At 40.9% G+C, this 23,521-nt stretch overlaps 1 protein-coding gene across 1 annotated transcript in view; it reads left to right on the top strand.

Annotated features, from left to right (window-relative positions):
- The window catches only part of Ttc27 (tetratricopeptide repeat domain 27), a 125,108-nt gene that overhangs the window by 38,084 nt on the left and 63,503 nt on the right, over positions 1–23,521 (top strand). Inside the window, exons 10-12 of the mRNA XM_027426079.2 lie at positions 10,860–10,973; positions 18,093–18,188; positions 20,091–20,213. Of these exons, the coding sequence (XP_027281880.1) occupies positions 10,860–10,973; positions 18,093–18,188; positions 20,091–20,213 (333 nt within the window). The remainder of the gene's footprint in view (positions 1–10,859; positions 10,974–18,092; positions 18,189–20,090; positions 20,214–23,521) is intronic.

Genomic DNA, 23,521 nt, shown 5'->3' with positions numbered 1-23,521 from the left:
AGAGCAGAGAGCTGCAGCTCTGCATCTGAGAGGAGATGCATCAATGCAAAGGAGAGCTGCAGCTCTGCATCTGAGAGGAGATGCATTAGAGCAGAGAGCTGCAGTTCTGTATCTGAGAGGAGTGCAAAGGAGAGCTGCAGCTCTGCATCTGAGAGGAGATGCATTAGCGACTGTAGGTAGCTATATACTGTTGTCCAAACAGATCAATGTGTGCAATGAATTTGAGTATATTTTAATGTACTGGATACATTCACTAAAGAGGAGGCTTATTATAGAACTATATTATTTAAGGTTAATTCACTTATCAAATAGATCTGCCTGTTAATATAGTTTATTTATTTTTTGTTTTGGTTACAAGTACAACACAAAAACATTCAACTTATGGCATGTATTAAGTAAGGGGAGTCAACTTTAGATTGGATACCCAATGTGAAATTGCTCAGTGTTCTCATTTATGGTATTTATCACTTTTCTGAGGCAAAAATCAGAATAGTTTTCTCAAGATTTATGAAATGTGTTAGTTGTATATGGTGACAAATGCCTTTAATCCCAGCACTTCGGAGGCAGAGGCAGGTGGATCTCTGTGAGTTCAAAGCCAACCTTGTCTACAGAGAGTTACAGGATAGCCAGGGGTATACAGAGAAACCCTGTTTGGGGGGGGCAGAGAGAAGGAGAGAAAGGGAAGGAAGGAGGGGTGGAGGGGTGGATGCTGTTTAAAGCTGTAGTTAGGGTATACTTCATCCTTAGCATTTACATAGGGTATTGGTGTTGAAAATAGTTTGTTGAATTCCCTTTCCTTTCTTGTTGATTTAGAGGCAACAGGAATGGCCAGTAGGAAGATGGCCAAGATGAGTGGGTTCTATGGACAGAAGGCTTGAATATTAAAATAGTATAAGTTAATTGACATCCATTAAATAAGTGGAATTTTAATACACTAGTAAACTAATAAATTTTAAGCAACTTATGTTAACAGACAAATATCTAATTAGTATGATTTAATTGTTTTAAATCTTTAAATTCCATTTTTAGTACAAAGATTTTAAAAGAATTCAGGAAAGTTATATAAGAACTCCCTATAATATTTTCATAACTTTGCTGAACGGGGAAAAATCTACATGGCATATGACTTTTTTGAGTTGAAGACATGAGCTGGTTCTCTGAGACATGTTTATATGGTCTCTGTTGAAGTTCTGTCCATCTGCCTACAGGTTTAACCTTGTCCCTTGCCCTAGAACTCTAGTCCCTACTACATCAACTATTTCCAGGGTTTTTAGCAGTGCCTTCCTTTTTGGAGACACTGTGCTATTGTCTTTAGTAACACTGGAAATAGGGAGCTAGAAATAAAGGGATATTATTATAGACCTTCAGTAGTGGCAGTGTGGTCAACAAGGTACTCTGGGAGACCTGCCTTCCTATACAAGGGTTATTAAGGCATTGCCAGAGAGGTTGGAGTGGCACCTAACAATTCTTCTTACTTAGAAATGCACAGACATGCAAGAACCCAGGAGCTGGAGTTAGGGACAGAAGCCACAGGGCAGACACCTGAAGCCTAGGTAGCAAGCAGCTGTGAGGGCTGGAGTCCCTGGGGGTTGGATAGGGTGGGGTAATAGCACTTTAAATGATTTAAGACTTTCAGGCACGTCTGAAAGCCACCTAAAATTCATATGCTGCTCAGCCTATGGCTGCCCAAATCACGGTCTTCTCCAGGGGAAAGTACTCCAGTTCTATACAGGAGTTGTACCATGAGCTCACGGTTAAAGCTGAACATGTGGAAGGTTAGCCCTCATGTTGAGATTGTACAGAAGTGGCAACAGCCTATTATAGCTCTGTGGAGACTGGAGCTCACTGACCGAAATGTGGGTAGTGCCCCAGGGTGTTTAAGGAAAAAAGGTGCAAGTAATTTCTGTTCCTTAGTAGACTTTCATGGTTTTGGAAGGAAATTGTGACTTACAGAAGTAATTTGAAGAGTAAACAGTAGGATTAAAGACTGATTAATCTGTGCTCGGCCACTTCACTGAGTGTGGCATCAGGAAGCTGTGCATCGCAGATTCACCAGACAGCCCATTCTGAGTGAATCTCTTCCCTCTGCATCTGAAGACACATACAGGAGTGTTTAATAGTTGCACATGTTGTAATGAAGACACATACAGGAGTGTTTAATAGTTGCACATGTTGTAATGAAGACACATACAGGAGTGTTTAATAGTTGCACATGTTGTGATGAAGACACATACAGGAGTGTTTAATAGTTGCACATGTTGTGATGAAGACACATACAGGAGTGTTTAATAGTTGCACATGTTGTGATGAAGACACATACAGGAGTGTTTAATAGTTGCACATGTTGTGATGCCCAAGAGCTGGAAGCAGACAGTTGTTGACAGGAGGGTGGATACCTAATTGTGACTTAGTTGTGATCATGAACATAGTAAGTTCATGGTTGTGGCAAACTAAAAAGCTAGTCTTAGATGCCTGGGATTGCATTTGTGTACTCTGTAACTCACTTTGAAATTCTGTATACAGTTTGGGAGAAATAAACTGTGGAAGAAGTAAAGGAATGGAACTTACCTTCATGGAATTTTTAATTTAGACCAGATCAAATAAATTCACAGATTTAATTGCCAATGAAGCAGTTTGAAGATTATACACATTTATGGAACCAATAAGTAAATCACCTGGTTACTGAGAAAGGAAGAACACATTTAGGACTGAGCATCAGCAAAGGCTCTGTTGTCTAGGGCAGGCTTTGAGGCTGGCTGTGAAAGGCAGACAGGGTTTCTGTGGTCCCGTTTGTTGAAGGTGGAGTCTGGGCAGCCAGTGGGTCAAAAGGAAAATCAGGCCCAGGACAGACTTGAAGTGTTCTCACAGCAAAGATAGAGGGTTTGGACTGCCGCTCCATTTTCCTGGGAACAATTTACAGCTTAAACTAGGGATTTTAAACTTACACTAACTTAAATAGTGTTTTAAGTAGATCATAAAGTAGGGAGATAGTTCTGCTTTTTATAGCATTTCTTTGTTCTTCACTCCTTTGGTCAGCTTGCCCGGGGGGGGGGGGGGGGGGGGCATCATCCCTTTGGTGTAAGGTGGCCAAGTAATCCTGGACCCAACAAGGAGAGCTCAGAGCTGGCTTTGATTTACCTGTGGAAAAAACTGTCTGGAAGCTGCTTTGTGTCCAAAGCACTAGACTGCTTGTCAGTTGAATAAAGACCTTAGTGACATTTGGAAGAGTATTCAAAATGCGCAGTCAGAAGAGAGGAAAGGAATCTTATTTTTAACAGAGACAGTTCTCCAGATCCTCTCTGATAGTGCTAAAATTCTTGTTGCTTGTCTCAGGCAGGAGGGGAATGTTGCAGGTGGTAGGAAGTTAGCTGAATAAAATAAGTATACATACATCCTATACCCGCATAAGGAACATGTGTGCTGCATAGTGTGAATTAAAGTGGTGCTCACTGGCTTTTTAAACTTAATCGTTATTTGTGTGTGTGTGTGCACTTTGTGTGTGCTTCAAGTCAGAGGACAACTTTCAGGAGTCACTCCTCTCCTTCTACCTTGGGTTCTGGGATTGACCTCAGGCTGTCAGGCCCCCACAGAAGTCTCTTTTACTTGTGGAGCCATCTCCTGCATCTCACTGAGGCTTTCATATGAAGCTGTTAGGAGTTTGCTCAGGTGGTGCGGCAGGGTCTGCACCCTGGCTCAGGTGCATGCCTCACCGGGAGGGAGTAAGGGCTGACAATGCTCTCTCTGGCGTTGTAGTGAGTGTCTCCCTTCAGTTCTCAGGATATCTTCTTACACTTCCTATCAAAGATTGCTGAAGAGAATTGCTCTTTCACTATAAATCATTGTGACTATAAATAGCTAGGGCTATCGCTTGTTGTTGAACTTGCCTAGCATGTTTGAGACCCAGGATTTGAAACTAGCATACTCCATGAAAGACAACCAACCAGCCAACCAAACAAAAAACAACATTGTAAACACAAATAAAAGAGATGAGTAGCATTTATTTCAATATTCACTAAAATAAAAACATTAAGAGCTTATAAAAAATATACATGCTAAAGCCTACTTACTGGTCTAATAAATAACTTTTGGGAGATTTTGGTCAGTGTAAGTTGAGAATGAGAGGGAGTGTGTGTCTTAAAATAGCACGTACATGTTAATCTAATGTAATGGTTTCCGTTCTTTTTATAAGCAGAAGTGGTAGAAATCCCAGCTCATATACATTATGGGGCTGCACACAAACTTAAGATTCCTTTGTACTCGCACCCTAATTCTTTTTAACAGTGAGACTTGTTGGATACAAAAAGATTTATTTATTTTTTTTAAGTAATTTATTTTTTATTTCATTTGCATTGGTGTTTTGTATAAATTTCCAATTTATACAGAAAGGCAAGGAGTGGAGAATTTCTTAGGGAATCAGGAGGAGAGCTGGAAGCCGCATACCCTGTGAAGCTGTCCTGACTGAGGCAGTGCTTATGAAAGTGTGGCGCTTGAGTGACAACCAGAGCACTAGCTATGGGCCCTGAGAAGCGGAGAGTCTTCCTACCGCCACCTGAGCCAGACTGATAGAGAACTCTGGGGCTCAGGCCCAGGAGTCTGCATCTCAACGAGCCCTGTGGTTGGTTTGATGCACTTCAAAGCCTAGGAAACCCTGAATAAAGACACAAGGAGATGCAGGGCAGCCAGTGGGGCAGAGGTCCAGAAGAGAGCCATTCGGATGCCGTTCACCAGGTATGTTGGAGGAGGCACTGCAGCACAGTAGACTTTCCAGTCAGTGACCTTGGATAATTTACATCTCCATATGGAACAGGCATCTAACCCCAGACCAACCACATAACAAAGTTAATTCAGACAGGCCTACTCTATAAATGTAGAAGATCAAGCTATAAAGCCAGAAAGGTAAAGTTCGGGAGACCTTAGGAGAGTTGAGCAGGCTAATAAAGTTTAAGCATAAAAATGGCAAACTAGACTATATTAACAACGAGTGTTTGTTTTGGTAGTAGGGATTGAGCCCAAGGCTCACGCATCACAAGCCACCGAGTTCCATGCCCAGCCCCTGGGCCACTTCAGAATTGTCAAATCGTATCTTTACCATTTTGGGCACCTGAACAAATAGCTTTTCTCAACTACGTTTGCCACTTCTATTGAATAGTAAAGAACTCTGTGAGAGAGATATTTAGTAAATATGAAATCTTAAAGAATTGAATTCAGCTTCAGGATACAAAAACTAAAATTCAACAAAGGAAAGCATGGGTCATGATGCTATTGGGATTTTGGAGGTGACATAAATTTGTAAAGTCAGCTAAATTTCATCCATTTTTTTCCCTCCTTATGAATATGGCATCTTAGGCTTTGACCCCACTTATTAATGGCTGTATAAGCAATGGTTAGGGAAGAAGAGGGACTCAGGCTAATTTGGAAAGAATTTACTTTTGAGACAGGGTCTCATGTAACTCAGGCTGACTTTGAAACCAGTTTGTAGCTGAGAATGGCCTTGAACTGCCAGCCCTTGTGCCTCCTGGGTGCTAGGATCACAGATGTGTTCCATTACTCTTGAACTCCAGCATGGTTGTCGCTAGGCCAGCAGTCTACCCATGGGTCCCTTTACAAAGCATCTTAAATAATCTGGAACCATTCTGTGTTGTCATTTGCCATGGGACAGATGGACCTTTATAGAAACACATCTCTCAGAGCAGAAAGCATCCTTAGGTCAGCTCCTGTTATCACTTAGATGAGAAAGTCAGCTCTCATAGTGTTAGACATCTTTCTCAAGGGAGCTAATGGCAGAGTTTGGACTGGTACCCAGGTCAGTTTCAGTACGTTCTCCTGTTTTGTGCGCCAGTTCAGGTTAGATTGTTTCCAAACAGATTGTAAAGTTTTATGTGGCATTTGGAACATACTGTCTTAAAGAAAAATGAGTTTAAAATTTTGGGGTACTCTATAATGCATGCTTAAGCTACAGGTGATCTGATTTATAGTAATAAACATCTTTCACAGTAGCTACTTGTCTTTTACAGTACTGTGTCCTTGCTCCAGAATATTCCTAGTGCTATCTAGGGAATGCTATAAAGAAATTTGTGAGTTTTAAAATTTAAATTTTACCACTCCCTCCATTTCTAGGGATTGATCTTTGGGGTCTTAGATATGTTATGCAAATGTTCTATTGCTGAGACATACCTCCACAATCTGGTGGGGTTTTTTGTTGTTGTTAGTAACTCGAGAATTCTATATGTAAGTACTGTATTTCATTTCTACACTCTCCCCAATCCAACTCTTCCTATGTCCCCATTCCTTCTCAAATTCATGATCTCTTCATTAATTATTATTGTTACATATATGTACATGTACATACATATCATGTACAACCTACTGAGTCTATTTAGTGTTGCTCCTATGTACATGTGTTTAGGGTGACTACTTGGGATCATATAACCTGTCAAGGGGTTTGTCCCTGGAGATTCTCTTTCTCATGACAGCCATTGATTGTCTATGACTCTTCATCTAGGCATGGGGCCTTGTAAACCTTCCCCTATTTATGTTGACATGTCAGCCGGTATGGTCATCATGTCGGGCCTGTTTATGCAACTATATTGTTGAGATTTCATTGGTATGGCATCCCTGACATACGTAGAACGCACTATCTCATAGATAGCTGGTATCACGATTCTCTGATTCTTAGAATTCTCACCCCTTTTCTACACTATTCCTTGGGTGTAGGGTAATGTTGTAGATGTCTCATTTGGGGCTGCTTTCTCCATGGTTGTTTATCCTCTGTATTTGATCAGTGGTGGATCTCTATAGTGTAATGATAAGTCTTTCCGCCAAGCCGCCCGAGCCCTGCCGCCATGTGGGCACCCAAAATAACACGCAGTCTTATATTAATTACAATGCTGCTGGCCAATGGCTAGGATTTCTTAATCTATATATTTTATAAAGACTTATCGAGGACGCTGGCGGCATGTGTCCTCTCTTGTCGGGCTCACATGGCAGCTCCCAGAGAAGAGAGGAGGAGGAAGAGAGTGGTTTCCTTCTTGTCCTGAGTCTGCCTGCTTCCTGCCTGGATTATAAGACTTCTCTTTACTACATTTCCCAGAATTCTCCTCGACTCCTAGTCCCATCTATCTTGTTCCCCTATTGGCCAATAGTGCTTTGTTCAACAACCAATAAGATAAACATACACAGAAGGACTTTGCCCAGCACTATAGTAGCCTCATCTGCTGCAAAAGCGAGGCTTGTTTGGTGAGGGTGAGAGCTGAACTTCCCTGTGGGTGTAAGAATACATATTTAGAGTACAGTTAGAACCTATATTGGTTTAGGAAAATGACACCTGTGGTTGGCAGGGTTACAGTACCGGACATGAATTCCTACCTGTTGAGTGTACTTTAGTTTTTTATAACCACCACCACTGTTCAGTTACACCTGTGTATACTTCACCCTCTGCCAAAGAAGGCAAGCAATATGCCCTGTCGGTTCCTTCACCCTTCCCTGGGTACCTGCAGTGAGTCATAGAGTTTTGCTCTGGACCAAACTGGATGCAGCATTGGAAAATCCCTGTGTGAAGATGGAGTTACTTAGATAAGGCGATCCAGAGCACGGTAGCTATTAAGCTGAGGCAGAGTTGGTCATGTGGACAGTGGGGTCATCACGGCTAAGGTTCTAAATGGAATGGAATTACGAGCAGTGATCTTGTGTGACCTAGTGAAAACAGAATCACTTCTCCCTGTACTTATGTGTAGATTTGGGCTTGAATTTTAAGCAGTGGTACTATTGCCTGTTGCCTAGGCAGTGGGTTATTGTCACTGTTAGGTTTGCTTGTGAAAATATAAATACAATTCTTGGCCCAAGTAAGTATCGACTGTGTGGAGCTCCTGTTCAGTTATTTTTTTCTTTGCTTAATGCTGCATTTTAGGATTTATTATTATTATTATTATTATTATTATTATTATTATTGTTATTGTTATTGTTATTATTATTAATTAGTTTTTTGAAATAGGGTTTCTCTGTGTAACAGTCTTGACTGTCCTGGAATTTGCTTTGTAGACCAGGCTAGCCTTGAACTCATGGAGATCTCACGGAGATCCTCCTGCCTCTGCCTCCCGAGTGCTGGGATTAAAGGCGTGATACCATATGAAAGTCTAAAGGCAGGCCTCTTGTCCTCAAGCATTTGGTGTGTAAACCATTGAGAGTTGGGGCATCCCTGAGCCTTTCTGTTCTGCACACACACTGTTCTTGTTGGCAAACTGATGGAGCAGTTGGGAGGCGAGTACAGTTGAGAAGTGAAAGGCCTGGCCTGCTGCCCTGGTGGGTGACTTTCTGCACTTTAGCTGAGAGCATAGGAAGAGAGGCCCTGGAGGGCTAGAGGTGCTTCAGGGGCTGCTTTCATAGGTTTCCAAAGCCCCACTGCTCATATTTATTTCATGTTCACATTTCTGAGAAGTGAGGAGGGTTCTTTAGCTTTAGAGAGAAGGTAACAACTTCCCAGGGTCAAAAAGCTGGTAGAGTGGAGCTGCGATTGTAATCCAGCCCTGGCTGGTTTGGAAGACTTCCTACCGTGTGTGCTCTCTTCTGTCTTGTAACTGCCAGTTTACAGACTGTAACCTCAGTGATAGGACAAAAAGAAAGTAAGTTTGCAGAACCACTAAGTGCAGGGGCAGAGCCAGGGCTGCAGATGCCCTCACTTTAAAATGTTGTGCATTTTAAAGAATTTCTTTTCTGAGTAGGATGTAGCTCAGTGGTAAAATGCTTGCTTTGCATGCATAAGGCACAGGGTTCGATTCTCAGCACTGTTGTATCCTGGGAATTCATTTTCACTGTCGTCTATTTTGTTATTCATGGCCTTATAGTGATAAATATTCCTGTTCACATTGGAAAAATGCATTCTCTTTGTAGGATTGTTGATGGAAACTAGCAAAAGAAGGTTATACATTTTTCTTAGAAGCTGTTTTTCAAACAATAGATAAGCATTTTAGTTACAAAAATTAGTTTGGAAGTAAATTATTGAATAAGACATTGCATTAGGACATCATTAGATTTCTGGGTGCAGAGACTTGTCTGTTGCTTGCTGCTGTCTTTAGAGCCTGTGAACAGTTCCTGCAGAGTGAGGGCTCAAGTGCATTAATGAACAAACTTCAAGAAGACCTCACCCCATTGCTTTCTTATTTTTGCGCATTTCTGTGTCTCTATCTCTCAGGTTCTTTCATTCGTTTTTATGTTATTCTGTCCTTGAGTTCTGACTTGTAGTATCATCAGTTTCTGAATGGTAATTACCTTAAATTATTCACTTAAATGTGCCTGATTTCATTTGGAAAATCTTATAAAATGACAGAGTGTTGCTCTGGGACAAAATGCTATCAACTTTTGTTCTTACCTTCATTTTCTTTTAATATAATTTATTTATTCTTATTTTATGTGCATTGGTGTTTTGCCTGTGTGTATGTCTGTGAGAGGGTGTCAGATTTTGGAGTTACAGACAATTGTGAGCTGCCATGTGGGTGCTGCGAATTTGAACCTGGGTCCTGTGAAAGAGCAGTCAGGCCTTTTAACCCCTGAGCCATCTCTTCAGCTCCCATCTTCATTTTCTTAATTGTAGGGAGATTGGTCTAAGAGTTAAAAAATGGGTGGCTCACAGAAGGGAGGCAGAGATCCTTAGGGAACGGGAAAGGAGAGTGAGGAGACACATTTGATAAGAAGGGAGAAAGGGGAGTATCTTGGGGAAGGAAGAGGAGCTACTAGAGGAGGGTGGGGCCATCGGGGAGAGCAGTGGGGCAGCAACCAAGGAGAATGAAGTATAATTGCACATGTGTGTGGAAACACTCTGGTGAAACCTAAAAAGTTATATTTTTTTAATGAAAGGAAATAAAAGGCAAAGCCACTCATGGGCAAGGTGAGTGGTGAGTGGAGAAAGCAAGAGCTTATAGAGATAGACAGACAATGTGAGTGAGGAGGGAGGGAGTGATTGAGGGAGTGAACGAGCAAGCTGGGCAGGGGGTAGTGAGGAGTTTTAGGGACTTTGGAGTCACTAATATTGCATTGACTGTCTTCATGCTACCCTTTAATGAACATTGTGAGCTAATGGATCAATTTGACCAGAGACAAACTTGTGTTACTTAATAGTTTGTAATAGCACTTAAGCATTACTTATGGAGCTCTTGGAAAGATCCTGCTCTTCTTGCAAGTCTAAGGTCTAAGCCCTTTTCCAGGTGCTTCTAATGAGCCATCAGGCTGTGAAAGACTGGTTGGATCCTGACAGGGGTGCCTTCCACACCTGACTCCAGAGACAAGCAAATGCTTGTGCATAAAGAGCCAACACATGATGATGAAGGATGGCATCAACTTTCAGATAAAGAAGCCCTTTTTTTGTAACAAGCCTTAATGAAGGCTGTTGTTGGGGTGCCCACCCAGGGCCAGTTCTGTGTTAAAGTGTGCCTGTTATACCAAGCAGTCCCCATGTACTGTTTCCCCCAGACTTTCACTGTGTTTCATTCACTGCTGGTTCTAGTTAAAGTTTCTGCCTGAGCTCTGTTTGAGGACTGTTGTTGCTCTCTCTGGTGTTAGGTTTCAGTATGTGCATGTTTTAAGTTTCATTGTAGGTTAGTTTTCTTAGGATGCCCCTTTTAAGAAAGAATTTTGTTAGAAGTTATTCCTAACATTGAGCACTATTAACTACAGCTAAAAAGGATTCTCCTATGCTTACACTAATGTTCTATAATACGAGTTTAAAAAGACCCCACTTTTTTTGTTTGCTTAGGTTATCAAATCTGCATTTAACTGTCTTGTGATTTTTTTTGGTGGGGGGGTGGGGGTGTCTAAGAGTTGCACCTTTGGCTTATCCCTTCATTCTCTGCCCTCCTTTCTTCCATTAGTGTTTACTTTCACAACCAAAGTTCTGGGCCATTCAGACGTCAGCCTTGATCCTCCGGACAAAGCTTGAAAGAGGAAGCACACGGCGAGTGGAACGGGCCATGAGGCAGACACAGGTACCGTGGTGACACTCAGTCTCTCTATTGCTGCAATTAGTGTGCATATGTGGCACTTGCAAGAATGAGATGGCTTATATTCCACTCACATTTTGTCGTTTCTTAGGTTACAGGTGCTAGAATTTGATTGACTGCAAAGCTCAGCTTTGTCACTTTCCTTTGTAGCTCTGTGACCTCAGCATTTAACCTGTAATCCTGAATCTCATTTTGTATCTATGCTGGCCTCAAATTTACCGTGCAGCCCAGAATAAAATCCCATCTACTTCACCTTCCAAGGGCTGGGATTGTCCTGGGCTACAATGCCCGCTTGGATTTTGGGTCTTGCTTTTGGTGTCAGATGGTGAGAACGAACTTTGAGAACGAGCTTTGAGTCGGGAGCACAGACGTAAAAGCAGAGTGATGTCACTCTGTTGCAGGGGCTGCTCTTCCTTAGGCCTTCCTGTGTTGGGGCCGCCTCATCGTCTCATCCTGTGCCATGATAGCAAAAGAGGTGTATGTTTCTTCTTGAGGAGCAGAAAGAAGGAGCTGTTGTTTCTGCCTTTGCAGGGCAGTACTTTAGGGGGTAAATCTTTTTATCTCCCCAATCCCCAAATTTCAGAAATTGGCCAGATCACATGACAGGATGAATCCATGGTTTGTCTAATTTTCTGTCTTTGTTGAGCCTTTTGGCTCACACTTTGAACTTTTTCCAGCTCTTCTGATTCACAGTGTGGTACTTCAGTGTTGAAATTACTACATCTTTCAAGAGAAAGGAAATGGCTTAAAATACAAATGTATATATAAAACAAAAGTTTTTTAAAATTAAAATGTTTTCATTTCTTTTCTTTTTCTTTTTCTTTTTTTTTTTTTTTTTGTTGTTGTTGTTTTTCGAGACAGGGTTTCTCTGTGGCTTTGGAAACTGTCCTGGAACTAGCTCTTGTAGACCAGGCTGATCTTGAACTCACAGAGATATGACTGCCTCTGCCTCCTGAGTGCTGGGATTAAAGGCGTGCACCACCTTGCAAATGTGCGCCTGGCAAAATGTTTTAACTTCTATAAAGATTAGTTTCCTTCCAATACTGCATAGTGCTAAATGATAAACTGTTAAAGTTGAGGAGGGATGGCAACGGGGGCAGAAGGGGCTCTAAGGGGCTCAATCGTGTCCTAGTCCTGTTGAAAGAATGCAGGTGTGCTGAGGTCAGGTGATTTGTCCAGATTTGTCTGGCCAGTTACTGACAGTCTGCAGGTTGTTACTTAGTTATAGGTAGTTACATTGAGTTCTCTACATAGTGGACTTTTAAGTGACAGATGGCCAAAAATTAAGAAGAAAATGCTGCATCATACATGAAGGTAGATTACCATAGATTCTAAAAGCCATGAGAGAGGGAATTACAAACTCAGGACAAGCTGTTAGAAACAGTCCATCTTGTGAAATCTTCTAGGCTGAGTGCTGTTGCCTGTTCAGGTTAATTGTATATATAGGTGAGGATCAAATCAGTGCTTGTGGAAACCTGTTCACTGTAATGCCTGTGGCTTGTAGCTGTGTATATTAAAGTGGAATCACAGCTGTCAGTGCTCTGGTGGTTTAAATGAGAATGGCCCTGGTATGGTTGGTCATATATTTGAATGCTTAATTACCAGAGAGTGGCACTAATTGAAAGGATTAAAAGGAGTAGGAGTTGTGACCTTATTGGGGGAAGTTTGTCACTGGAGGAGGGCTTTGAAGTTTCAAAAGCCTCTGTCAAGCCCATAGTCAAGTCAAGTCAGTCAATCTGTCTGTCTGTCTGTCTGTCTCCCCCCCACCCGCCACAGATCAGGATGTAGTTCTCAGCAATTGTTTCAGTGTCTGCCTGAATGCTGCCATGCTTCGTGATGATAATGGACTGAACCTCTGAAAATATAGGCAAGCCCCCAGTTAAATACTTTTTCTTATAATAGTTGCCTTGGTCATGGTGTCTCTTCACAGCAATAGGACAAGTGACTAATACAGTAGTCATACTCTACTTAAAAAAAAAAAAGTATAGCCTTTTCTATTGTCATTCAGCTTTCTCTTCCTCATCAGAATAAATTTTTTTGACATATTTCTTAGCTATTTTTGTTTTTTTATTTTGAAAACTTTATTCAGATCCCAAGTCCATTTTTTGAATAGTTGTTTGCTTTTTAAAGTTCTTTATATATTCTGTATATTCATTGTCTGTCATATGATAGCTGGCAAAGATTCTCTCCCTCTCTGTGGCTCCCTCTTTGCTTGCTTGACTGTTTCTTTACTTGTGCAGAAGAATTTTAGTTTAACGCGGTCCTATTAGTCAGTTGCTGGCCTCAATTCCTGGGCAAATGGGGTCCTATTCAGAAAATTTTTTCCTATATTTAAATCCTATAGAGTTTTGCCTGTGTTTTCTTCTGTCAATTTCAGTGTTTCACATTTAGGTCTTTGACCTATTTTGAGTAAGTTTTTTACAAGGTCATAGATATGGTCGCCAGGTCAGCTCTCCTGCTCCACAGTCCTGGGGCTTCTGCCTGGATTTTATTTCTAACAGGTGCCATTTGCTAATTATTATGTAATACTGGCTCTGCATAGGTTTAAGGTTGTTGAAACTTAGTAAAATTTAATTCTAATTCTCCTTCCCATGGGGAATTTTATTATCTTCCAGAGTCTGGAGTGGCAGTCTATTTGACTGCTCGTTTTGTAATCACTGTTGACTTCAGGCTCCTGTCAGAAAGAAAGCTCTCCCACCCAGCTGTCAATATATTTGCCTAAGTACATATTTTTAATTTTTTAAAATAAGTCCCATCATGCACACACAGACATGTACAAAGATTGCACAACATAGCAAATCAAAGGTGATCTGGCATGTGATCAGTCAGCCCTTTTAGATTATCTGCTAGTTATATTTGGCTCTTCAGAAGGCCCACAGCCACTTTGATATACTTCTAGTGAGAATGAATTGCTTTTAGTGAAAGGGAAGGCCCTTTGGGATCAGCTCTGCTCCTTTGAAGATGTATGCCCATACTTTTAGATGCAAGCACACAAAGTCTAAATCATACCAGACCTTGTGCAGAACTGTCTTGTGCAGATACTAAATCATCCTCTGTGCTAACTTTAAATTTTAGTCTTGATCTCCTGTAGGAGATCTTTAGAAATTCTTTACTGAAAAGGGGGTTTCATTCTTCTATACCCATTCTGTAGAGACACCCTCTGACCAATGAAACTATAGCTTCTGGAGATGTGGGCGTTGTAATTGTGGGGATTGGGGGCTCCATATGCGCCAAATACTTTGCTTGTAGATCCAGTTTAGGAGAAATGACCTTAAAAGGAAGTATTAAAACTTGAAAACGAGCCCTGTACAGAGGTGTGTATTTGTACTCCCAGTCTTTGGGAAACTGAGTCAGGAGGGTTTCCAGAAGTTCGAGATCTGCCAGGGTTACCTCTGAGTGAGGGAGAGACTCCACTTTTTGGACACCTGGTTTTGTTCCCAGTGAATATACATGATACTTGTGATTAGTGACTGGTGCCAACAATTAACCAGCTTACCTTAAATGTCTGAAATAAAACAAAACTCTTGGGGGCTGGATGTATGGCTCAGTGGTTAAGAGTGCTTGTTGCTCTTGCAGAGGACCCGTGTTCAATTCCTTGCACCCTCATGGTGGTTCACAACCATCTGTATCCTTAGTTCCAGGGGATCTGATGCCTTCTGAGCTCTGAAGCCCCATGCCCTGCACATCAATATTCGAAAGGCAAAGCATCTACATAAATAAAAGAAATAAAGTTACAAAAATTAAGAAAAATTTAAAACAGCAAACCCACCAAAGCTTTCTTGAGAAAGCCATCCTTGTAGCTTTGCTGAAAGTGCGAAGATTACTTTAAAAATCCTCTCATGGATGAATGCTTCCATGGTTAAATGATCACTTTTTTGTGGGAGACCTGGAAGAGAACTTAGGTAAGTGTGAATATCAGCCCTGCTTTTCCTATTGCCTGTGCCTGTGAGGATTCCATTTGTTTGAATATGGTAGAATAATTTTAGAACTTGCTAAGAATTAATTTGCTCTGAAAAATCTTGTCACCCACTGCTGCCCGCCAGGTCCCTTGGCTCAGAGGCTCCATACTCTTCCCGTGTAACACCACCAGCTGGAGACCAAGTGTTCAGACACATGAGCCTGTGGAGGACATTGCACATGGAGGACATTGCACATCAAACCATGACAGGATTTTGTTAGGCTGTGTTTGTAAATTAGCAAATGAAAAGAGACTACTTTGTACTCAGTGGGGAGACTATCAGTGTACCACCACCCTTTTTTGTCTATTAGTTTAATGTTCTTAGGGGGTTGTTTGTTTGTTTTATAGCTAAGCCTTCCTTAGGTGATTATCAGGATTAGGACAGCAAGAAGTGTGTTCTGTGTAGGAGAGAAGTAGATAGGTGTTAAATTAATCTTATCACATGCAGAGCCAGTTCAGCTCTTGTAGGGTGCTCATACCAGTGGTTCTCAGCCTGTGGGTGAGTGGTGACTCCACAGGTTGTGTATTAGATATTTACAGTTCATGACAGTAGCAAAATTACAGTTATGAAGTAACAATGAAATACTTTTCTGGCTGGGGGTCACCACAGCATGAGGACCTGTATTAAAGGGTCGCAGCTTTAGGAAGGTTGAGGGCCACTGCTCTAGACTATGCGATGCGTGTTGGCTCTATTGCATCTGGTGGTTTTTGCTGTTTCAGAGAGTACCTGAGTACATCAGACACAGATACCTACAAGTCACTCACAAGTATCTGAAATGACACAAAAATTATTAATAAGCCAAGAACTACTTACTGAGTCCTTTATGTTCCCTAGTTATGTCATCAAACAACATGGATTTTGTTTGAAAATAAAATTTCACATGTAACTGAGTCTTGGTAAATTGTATGATGTTACTTTCAAACTTTAGGTTATTAAGTAAAAGTTATTTTTTTCTTTTTGAAAATGTGGTATGTTAGTCTAAAGAAAAAAAAAAAGCCTTTCTTTTCATGAAGGAATTCTGTGATCTTTATTTATGTATTGTGACCATATGTCTTTAACCAGAAGTTGCTGTTCGTTCTTTGCCTTCCCTTCCTTCCTCCCTCAGTGAAATAGCCCTGGCTGAGGCATGCAACCTTTTTTCCTATTAAGTTTCTGTGAAGCAAGGCCAGGAATCTTTGTCAAGATGGCTGAGGAGTGTGGTTATGTCTCAATTTGTTCTGACTAACTTTGATTGAATAGAATCTCAGGTTGTCCAAGAAGTGATGTGTCCTACTCGGGTTCTTCTCACACATGAACTCATTCTGTGAGATACTGAGCCGACCAGTGGCTCTATTCCCTCACACACGGCAGGGAACCACGGTCTAAGAGCTGTTGTGCAGTTAGAAACTGGCCTCTCTTTGGCTCTGCGGTACTTACTATTCTCATCTCTGTAATAAAATACCTGACAAAAGCAACTAAGGGAGGATTATTTTGTCTCACAGTTCAGGAGATTTTAATTCATCATGGCAGGGAAGTCATGGTGAGAGCAGCTCAGTCTGTATTGGTGGGAGCCTGAGGCAGTGTGGCTATTCACATTGACAACCAGGATGCAGAGTTCTAGATCAGAATTAAAGGCAGGATAACCTTCCAAAAGTCACTCCTGTTCACCTGCTGCTGCCTGCTTGAGCTCTTGCCTCAAAGGTTCTGCAACCTCCCAATATTGCACTCCACAGCTGGGGACCAAGCATTCACTGAAGCCTTTGGGGGACACTCCACAGCTGGGGACCAAGTGTTCACTATAGCCTTTGGGGGACATTTCACATCAAACCAAGGCAGAATTTTGTCAGGATGTGTTAGACTCCTGTCCTTTTTTTTCTTCTGAGGAAGTTCATTCTTGATTCTTAAATTTTCAATTTTGTAAAAAAATGAAACAACTTGAAAGCAGACACTAGTATAAAACCGTTCTATATCCTGATGTGTGACGGTGTGTTGTCACATGGTGCTTTGCCATCCTCAAAGACAAGAAAGGCATTCTCTTATACAGCAGCTTCTATGTTAGAATCAGAAAATTAAGAAAGACACATTAATAATTAACTCAATCATTGTGGGTAAAAAGGTCCATGATAATTCACAATCGAAATTCTGATACCAAGCCTAGCATGGTGGTACATATCTTTCTTTTAGTCCTAGAACGTGGGAAGCAGCAGGAGGAGGATCTGTGAGTTTGAGGCTAAGCTGGTCTACAGAGTGAGTTCCAGGACAGCAGAGGCTACCCAGAGAAACCCTGTCTCGATGCTCCTCCCACCCCATCCCACAAAAAAGTCTGATACCAGAAAAAGTCTGTATTTAGTACAAACCTACTGACAGATCAGAGGCAGGCAGATGACTGTGGTAATGGCTGCTGTCCATGTGTTTGTCTGGGATTCTAGACGATGTCTGTATTCAAGTTGACATTTTGTCTGTGAGCTTTTTTCCGGTGACTAGTCACTTGATTACTGTATCCTGCCAGCTTTTGACTCTGCAGTTGGCCTGGGCTCCTGTTTTCAGAGAGCCACTTGGTCATCTCATCTGCTTCTTGGTGTAGTCTCTGGGAGCTGTTTTTCATTACCAGGTTGGGAATTCCAGGACATCACAAGAATTCAATTACAAAGCTTGCAGCTGCCCACTGCACTGCACAGATGATCTTGCATGAATGGATGCCACCCTTACATCTCTTTTGCTGAGGAAGGAGAGTACCTGTTTGTAATTGGATAGACCTGCCTTTCTTCATTGCTTAATTCCTGAGAAAAAAAGTCCCAAGTTTTTCATATAGTTACTCTCTTATTGACATTGATAGTGACATTGTTGTCATGTTGGAGATAAATACAGTAAAGGACAATTTTCTTAGAATGCCAATTTTTAGTAAGAAGGCCAGTTCTTTGAAAGATTTATTATAGGAAATTTTAGTTTAAAATTTTTCCTGGTAATATTTAAGTGTGCATGTTTATAGAAATATTGATTACATTTCAAGTTTTTAAAACACGTAAACTTCATACATCTTCTTATAGCCTTTACAAAAATGACTTGAGTTCTTTATTTATGTGTGCATTTGAATAATTTTATAACAGGAACTTTGTTTATATTAAAATGATTAAACATACAGATTGTGATTATTATGTTTCCTTAGGCTCTTGCAGACCAATTTGAAGATAAAAGTACATCTGTACTGGAACGCCTGAAGATTTTCTATTGTTGTCCAGTACCCCCTCACTGGGCTATTCAGGTACTTCTGTTTGTCAATGATATGGAAAATACTCTGAATTAGAAAAGAAAACACATTAGAAAGGAATGGCTTAGACATATTTATTGATTTTCTTTTTAAATATTTCAGTGAAATTGATAAAAAGCAGTTGTTTAAATCGTTTGAATTGCTGTTTTGATTAAAGTGGTAATGGATTTAAAAACACTTTGAAATGGTTTTAGATTGATACTAGGTAGAATCCTATAAATTAAGATAAGCAAATCATAAATGCTTTTTTTTTCTTTTCATGAGTTGGAGTTTATTAAGAAAAGGTTTTAATATAGATTTAAGCATAGGTATGGAGAGAGGGAGAAAGATCAGGAGGAGAGAATACATTAGTTAAGAATGGATTTGGGCATCTCAGGAGAGTTGCCCTCGTTTCATTTTCAAAAGGACATTTTATTTTAGCTTTTTAAAGATTTTTTATTATGTGTAAGAGTGTGTGTGTATGTAAGTAAGTGTGTGTGTGGTGTGTGTGTGTGTGTGTGTGTGTGTGTGTGTACGTACATGTGTGCAGATGACCATGGAGGACAAGAGAGAGTATCCAGGCCTGGGGTTATAGGTGGTTGTGAGCCAGCTGTCTTGATGCAGGGAACTTACCTCTCCTGGTGTTGGAAGAGTAGGAAGTGCTCTTAACTGCTGAGCCATTTTTCAAGCCCCAACATTTTATATTCAAGTGTCTTTAAGGACTTTCCTACCAAACAGTAAACCTTTGAACCTTTTAATGGTTTTACAAAAAAAACGAAAGGAAAGTATTTATTTGATACTTTATGTTTTGAGATACCTCTGACTGTTCTCTTTCCAGGGTGCAGGGTGACTTGGGAAGTACTCCTGCAAGCCAAAATAGCTCAGTTAGGAGAGCGTTAGACTGATGAAGTACTCCTGTGTGAGCAGCAGCAAGTGTGTCTGTGCTCTTGTAGCCTGTATCTAGTTTCAGAAAAGATTCAACCAATGCTCTGAAAATGCCAAATTCTTCTATATTTTGTGATACATAGAAATATTTTTAAGCCTTGTCCCCTTCTCTCTTTGAGACAAGGTCTCAATATATATCCCAGCCTAGCCTGGAACTCACTATGTAGACCAGTTTGGCCTCCAACACACAGAGATCCACCTGCCTCTGCCTCCCAGTATTGAGATTAAAGGCTTGCACCACATGCCTAGCTTCCATAAGCTTCTTAATTCTTAAATGCAAGCTGAATTTCAAAGAGCAGTAAAGATGCATTCAAAAGAGAAAACAATGCAGCAACCACTGACATTCGACCAGACCGTATTCAAAAACATCATCTCCTTTATTTTCATGTAATATTTTTTCATTCCTGTAGGATGGGTAACCTAAAACACATTCTACTTACTGTTTGAGTATTTTTTACTGGCCCTTACCTACTTTGCTTGCTCATCTTGATCTTCAATGGACTGTGCAATTAAGTCACTCAGATTACTAGACTGCGTCTAGAATAGGTAGGACTGCTTGAGACAGAGCCTGAGATGCTCTCCTGTGTAAATTCCCAAGGATGAAGCACAGAGATTTAATGGTGTCTGCATTGCTTCCTCAGAGCTTTAAACACTGAATTATTGGATATGACCTTTACAAATCAGAGTGTCTCATGGAAGGAATCTTTGGATAAGAAGGAAAAATTGACTTGTTTTTGAGTTCTGAGATACTTAAAATTTTGATGTATTGAGTGTTTTGATCAATTTCTATTTTTTTTAAGTATTTTATCGCCTGTAAAAAAAAAAAAAAGATTCTCACAAATTCTTAGATAGTATAGTTTGAACTACATAAATGATATATGTATTACAATAAGCAGCCCTTTACAAGGCTGGTTTGCAAAATGGGTTTGCTCCCTGCTGAGGAGTATTGATGACTCTCATTTGTTTTCCTAGCGCCAGCTTGCAGGCTTGCTCTTTGAGTTGGGCTGCAGCACTTCAGCCCTTCAGATATTTGAGAAGCTGGAGATGTGGGAAGACGTGACCATCTGTTACGAAAGGGCGGGGCAGCATGGGAAGGTAGGTGACAGTCATGTCTGTGTATGGTGAGCGCCTGCTTCCCTCCACACTGCTCCATTGCGCCTCAGAAAGCCCTCTCTGACAGTATTTATGTCCATCCTTTCTTCCACTTAAGACTTTCTAGTGTTTTCTCTAATTTATGTTGGGCAGCTTATTTTATGTGTCCATAAAAGAGAAAAGCAGCCTGGAATTGGTGTGGTATTTGGCATTTAAGAAAGAATAATAAAAACTTTGAAAACTTCATGTTTTGATCTATTTTCCTATTCATTCTTCTAGGACAGCTTTGAAGTAAAATATCAGGAAATAATTATAATTGTCTTTTGGGGTACTTGATAATTAGAGGCTGTGGACATGAGGGAGTTATCTAGGAGGCTGAGTGTGTTGGAGAAAGTCTGTGTGACCCCTGCTGAGGCAGAAGCCTTATGAAGTGTGTGATGCATATTTAATTTCACTCTTAAATTGGGTCAATAGAGAAAATGTTGTAATATTTGCATCTGTTATAAATCTGTTGTTTCTTCTCATATGTGAACCATATTTTAAGACTTGTGTTTCTACATTGTGAGTAGTTGTAAAACTGTATGCATTGAAATCATATGTTAATAAACAATTTATTTTTATTTTATGTGTATGGGTGTTTTGCCTGTATATGTGTATGTGCACCATGTGTGTGCTCGGTGCCCACAGAGGCCAGAAGAGGGTATCAGATCCTCTGGAGCTGGAGTTTCAGCTGGTGGTGAGCCCATGTGGATGCTGGGAGCTGAGCTGAGGGCCTCTGCAAGAGCAGCAGGTGTTCCTAACTGCTGAGTGCACTCTGCAGCCCTGCCCGTTGATTCTAATTGTACTTTTCGTGACTTAGTAGAGCACACAGCAGACTGCCATCCTCAGGTGGTTTTTACTCTCACCTTTAACCTTTCTGTTGTTATGAAGATGAGAGACAATAGTTCAAGTACACGGTTTTCTTGTATATCTTCCTAAGTGTGTGTATTAGAAGAGCTGTGACAGTTACATGAATTGGTTAATGACAATGGCATGAATTGGTCAATGACAGTGAAGCTTTTTGAGGTGTTCAGTGTAGGGAGAAACCAGCAGTGTCCCCAGGAGATTCAAGGTCCCTTTCATAGGATTTTAGTCTTACAGATAAACAAATTTAAGATGGAGCTAGAATATTGGCTCTGCAGGTAAAAACAATTGCTGTGCAAGCCTAGCAACCTGGGTTCACCCAACTCACATAAGATTGTGGAAGAGAGCTAATGAAGCTGTCCTTTGACCTCCTCATGCATACCTGTGCACTAATTAAGTATCAACAGAATTTAAATGGACTCAGAGGAATACTCAGGACAGTTTTATTGGCGTTTGTGAATAGAAACCACAGAGGAGGAAAATTGGAGATCTTGGCAGGTGTGGGGGAAGATGGAAAAGAGAAAACATTAGCTTTTTGAGTTAGAGCTTTTTGAGTTAGGGAAATCATCTGCCACTAGCTGCAGATGGGCCAGGGTAGAGGCAGGGTCAGAGTCAGATTGCCTGCAGGGTTGGGATTCTGGCCAGTGTCTGACAAGGGAAATAAAGGGGAAAGAAAAACTCAGAGTAGCAGCAGGCTTGGCAGGGAGTCAGCCAGCAACCACATTGGTGAGCGTGCATGCGTGTGTATGGTGGACTTCTGGGGTATACAAGTAGTTCTCTCAGTAAGAGGTAGTTCTCTCATCAAGCCAGTGTTACCTCAGGTATATCATGATTATTCTCATCGGCCTCCAGACTGTCCTCTTGAGGTCAAAGGAAAACTACTATGGTCTATCTCAGAAGTATCCATCATTGGCTAAACCCTTTGTGACTCTTGATGATGATATTTGTGTCAGATCATGTCACTATGTTTGTACTCAGGTGTCTCAAAAGGGTCTCCAAATGCGCAAGACAGCTACTCTTGTATAAAGGCATTTTTATGATAGGAAGCTGGCATAGGTCTGCACCATGTCCCAAATGGTGCTGGTGAAACAGCTAGCTGCAGATGACCCTTTTCCCAGCACAGCACCCTCTTCCAGCAGGGCTAAGGTTTTCCTGTCTAGATTACATAGTATCTTGATCCTAGAAAGGAATGTCATTGCTACCCCTGGCGGGCCCCCCCCCCCCCCCGTTCCCTCCATTTTCATATCAGCAGAAGACTCTGGTCCTTAAGAGTCAGCTGGGGTCTAAAAGCCTGTCACTGGTTACCTACTCAAGAGGCAGCATGGCGCTATGGTTAAGGGTGTCTTCTCTGGACAGCTGCCTGGATTCATGCCAGCCTTGTGATGTTGAACAACTTTATCTACCGTGTCTGTTTCCTTGTCTAGAAGCTTGGTTTGTAGGTTTTCACATGGTGATGTGTGATCCAGAATGGGGCTTAACTTGTCATGCTTTGTGAGTATTTGCTGTGGTTCCAAGACATGTGTCTGTTCATTTCGGTATCTTTGAAATGACAACATTATGTCAGTGATGTCTTCCAATTTCAGTCAGTCAGGTGACCATTCCTTCAGGTGACCCATACTTGAAAGTCTTTGCAGGCTGGTTATAGTGTTCTCTATGTCATCATTTCAGAAGTGTTAACATGTCATTTGTTGGATTTAATTGCCATTTAAAATGAAAAGGCGATCTCAGTATGGTTTAGTATTGAAATAAAAACCTGTTGAATTAAATCTAAAACCTCCAAAAAGAAACCAGAGTAGAGAATAAATCTGGAATTTGCAAAATAAACATTTGCCATTCATTGGTGGAATTGTCATAATTTCTTCTCTTTTTTTTTTTGTTTTTGTTTTTGTTTTTGTTTTGTTTTTCGAGAAAAGGTTTCTCGTTGTAGCCCTGGCTGTCCTGGGACTTTCTCTGTAGACTATGTGGGCATCAAACTCAGAGATCCTAACATTTTTTTAAAAGTAATAACCAAGTGCTTTGTGGGAGCTAAGAGGGAGGGTACTCAAGATAGATGAAGGCCAGCTGTGGTGGCTCACGTCTTTAATCCCAGCACTCAGGAGGCAGAAACAGGTGGATCTCTCTAAGTTCAAGGCCAGCCTGGACTACATAGTAAGAGCCTGTTTCAAACAAAACAAAACAAAATCAAAAGTTGGTAAGGCTTTGTTTTGTACAAAGCTGTATAAATAGAAATTGCCATAGAAAATGCCCAACAATGTTCGGAAGGCAGAAAGAATTGTCAACTTTACTGAATAGATTAGGGAGAAAAAAAATCAAGGCAACCAGAGGCTAGGGTGAATTATTCAAGGAATTAGGTCATGATCAAAACATTTTCCTCTTTCATTAAGAATTGGTCAATGTTTTTAGCATCT

Source organism: Cricetulus griseus, chromosome 7 (genome assembly GCF_003668045.3).
Source record: "Cricetulus griseus strain 17A/GY chromosome 7, alternate assembly CriGri-PICRH-1.0, whole genome shotgun sequence".
Lineage (NCBI taxonomy): Eukaryota > Metazoa > Chordata > Mammalia > Rodentia > Cricetidae > Cricetulus > Cricetulus griseus.
The sequence above is the reverse complement of the archived record's forward strand: the minus strand, read 5'-3'. Positions and strand labels throughout refer to the sequence as shown.